The sequence below is a fragment of the Carlito syrichta genome, unplaced genomic scaffold, assembly GCF_000164805.1.
Source record: "Carlito syrichta isolate Samal-C Ts95f unplaced genomic scaffold, Tarsius_syrichta-2.0.1 Scaffold94752, whole genome shotgun sequence".
In the NCBI taxonomy this organism is placed as follows: domain Eukaryota; kingdom Metazoa; phylum Chordata; class Mammalia; order Primates; family Tarsiidae; genus Carlito; species Carlito syrichta.
The window spans coordinates 45,352-47,156 of NW_007038848.1; the positions used below are offsets into that span (position 1 = coordinate 45,352).

At 57.8% G+C, this 1,805-nt stretch overlaps 1 protein-coding gene across 1 annotated transcript in view; it reads right to left on the reverse strand.

The window, feature by feature from the left end:
• The window catches only part of CNTD2 (cyclin N-terminal domain containing 2), a 2,442-nt gene extending 1,075 nt beyond the window's left edge, over nucleotides 1-1,367 (reverse strand). The window contains 5 exon segments of the mRNA XM_021714155.1: nucleotide 1; nucleotides 4-43; nucleotides 805-960; nucleotides 1,029-1,221; nucleotides 1,324-1,367. The exon segment at nucleotide 1 is cut by the window's left edge and continues 223 nt beyond it. Of these exon segments, the coding sequence (XP_021569830.1) occupies nucleotide 1; nucleotides 4-43; nucleotides 805-960; nucleotides 1,029-1,221; nucleotides 1,324-1,367 (434 nt within the window).
• Between the last annotated feature and the right edge of the window lie 438 nt (nucleotides 1,368-1,805).

Consider the following 1,805-nt stretch of genomic DNA (forward strand, 5'->3'; position numbering starts at 1 on the left):
CCCGCGAAAAGGAGTCCGCGCTCAGGAGACAGAGGGAGGCGGGCTGCGGATGGGGGCGGGAGGGGTTGGCGTAGGAGCCTTGGTCTTGGCTCTGTATCACTCCCTGTTCTGGAACGCCTGAGATCGGTTCAGTCCACATTCCGGACCTCAGTTTCCCGGTTTGTAAAATGGGGCCATTGACTGGGGTCTGGAAGTTATGGAGAGACCTGGGTTCGACCCTCACTATTTACTCACTGTGTGACATGAGGACATTCACTTAAGTCTCTGCCTCAGGTTCCCCATCCGTAAAACCGAGACTACTCTGTACCAGGCAGTTCTGATAATGCACTGATTCGTAATAATGCGCTGAATTCAAGTAGTTACAGGTAACTGCTATAACTCTTCAAGACTGAGTCCAAGTCCCAACTGCTTGATTTGGGGTAAATGTTTTGCTCTCTATCTGGGTCTCGGTCTTCGGCCTCTGTTAAAGGGACACATTGACCAGATGGAGTAACAGAACGAGACCCTGTCTCTACATAAAAATGAAAATAAAAATAGCCAGGCGTGGTGGCTCCCAGCTACTCCGGATGGTGAGACAGGAGGATCGCCTGAGCCCAGGAGGTGGAGGCTGCAGTGAGCCACGATCATGCCACACTGCACTCCAGCCTGGGCAACAGAATGAGCCCGTCTCAAAAAGGGGGGGGACACATATTGCCAGACCCTCCCTCATACAGATACGTTCGGATTCCAAGAGTAAGGAAAGGGCTTGGCATACAGTAGGCACTTAATCAGTGAGGCAGCAAGGGCTCACCCACTCGGAAGTACCTCGGGCAGAACGCACTCCTCCATTTTGCACGCCACGAACAGGCAGGCCACGCCCAGCAGCTGCAGGCGACGTGGGCGCACTCGACCGGCGCTCAGGTAGGAATCCAGCAGGTGCACCGCCAGATAAAGCGTGTCCCCCGCCAGACCCAGGTACTCCTGGGGAAGGGCAGGGTGACCACCGGGATCCCAGCGGCGCCCAGGCCCGCACCCTCCCCAGTACGTACGTGCACCTGGACCAGCCAGTCCACCACCAGCGCGCGCATCTCCGGGGTCACAGCGCTGGACAGGGCTCTCCGGGGCAGCGCGCGGCACACCTGGGGTTGGGCAGGGACAGTCTCACTCCCCACACCTGTGCCTGGGGTCCCTCCTGAGCGCCAACCCTGGGTGCAGCAGCCTCCCGGCACCAGCTGGACTCCCCTAAATGGGTGCCACCCCTGAATGGGTCTCAGACGTGCTCCTGTTCCGTGTCCCCATCTAGAATGCTGGACTTTGTTCTGACACCTCCATACCCATACTCACCTCTCCAGTCTGTGGCCCCCACAGCCACTCAGCCTCCTGGGCATCGCCCCCTGGGTTCCAGGACCCCACTTGTGGCCAGCAACCCTCAGCCCATCCCCTTCCGAGCACCTAAAAGAGTCTTTCCTTTAGGAGGCTGAGACTAGAGGATTGCCTGAGCCCAAGGGTTCAAGACCAGCCTGGGCAACCTGGTGAGACCTGGTCTCTACAATAAATCACAAAAACTAGCCAGGCATGGTGGCATGCACCTGTAGTTCCAGCTGCTTGGGAGGCTGAGGCAGAAGGATCGCCTGAGCCCAGCAGGTAGAGGCTGTGGTGGCCAGTAAGTGTGCCACTGCACTCCAGCCTGGGCAACAGAGTGAGGCTTCAACTCGAAAGAGAGAGAGAGAGAGAGAGAGAGAGAGAGAGAGAGAGAGAGACCAAGGAAGCCCCCAGCTTCCCAGCACCCTTAGGGGAAGATCCTGGTTTCTCAGAATCTCTCAGGC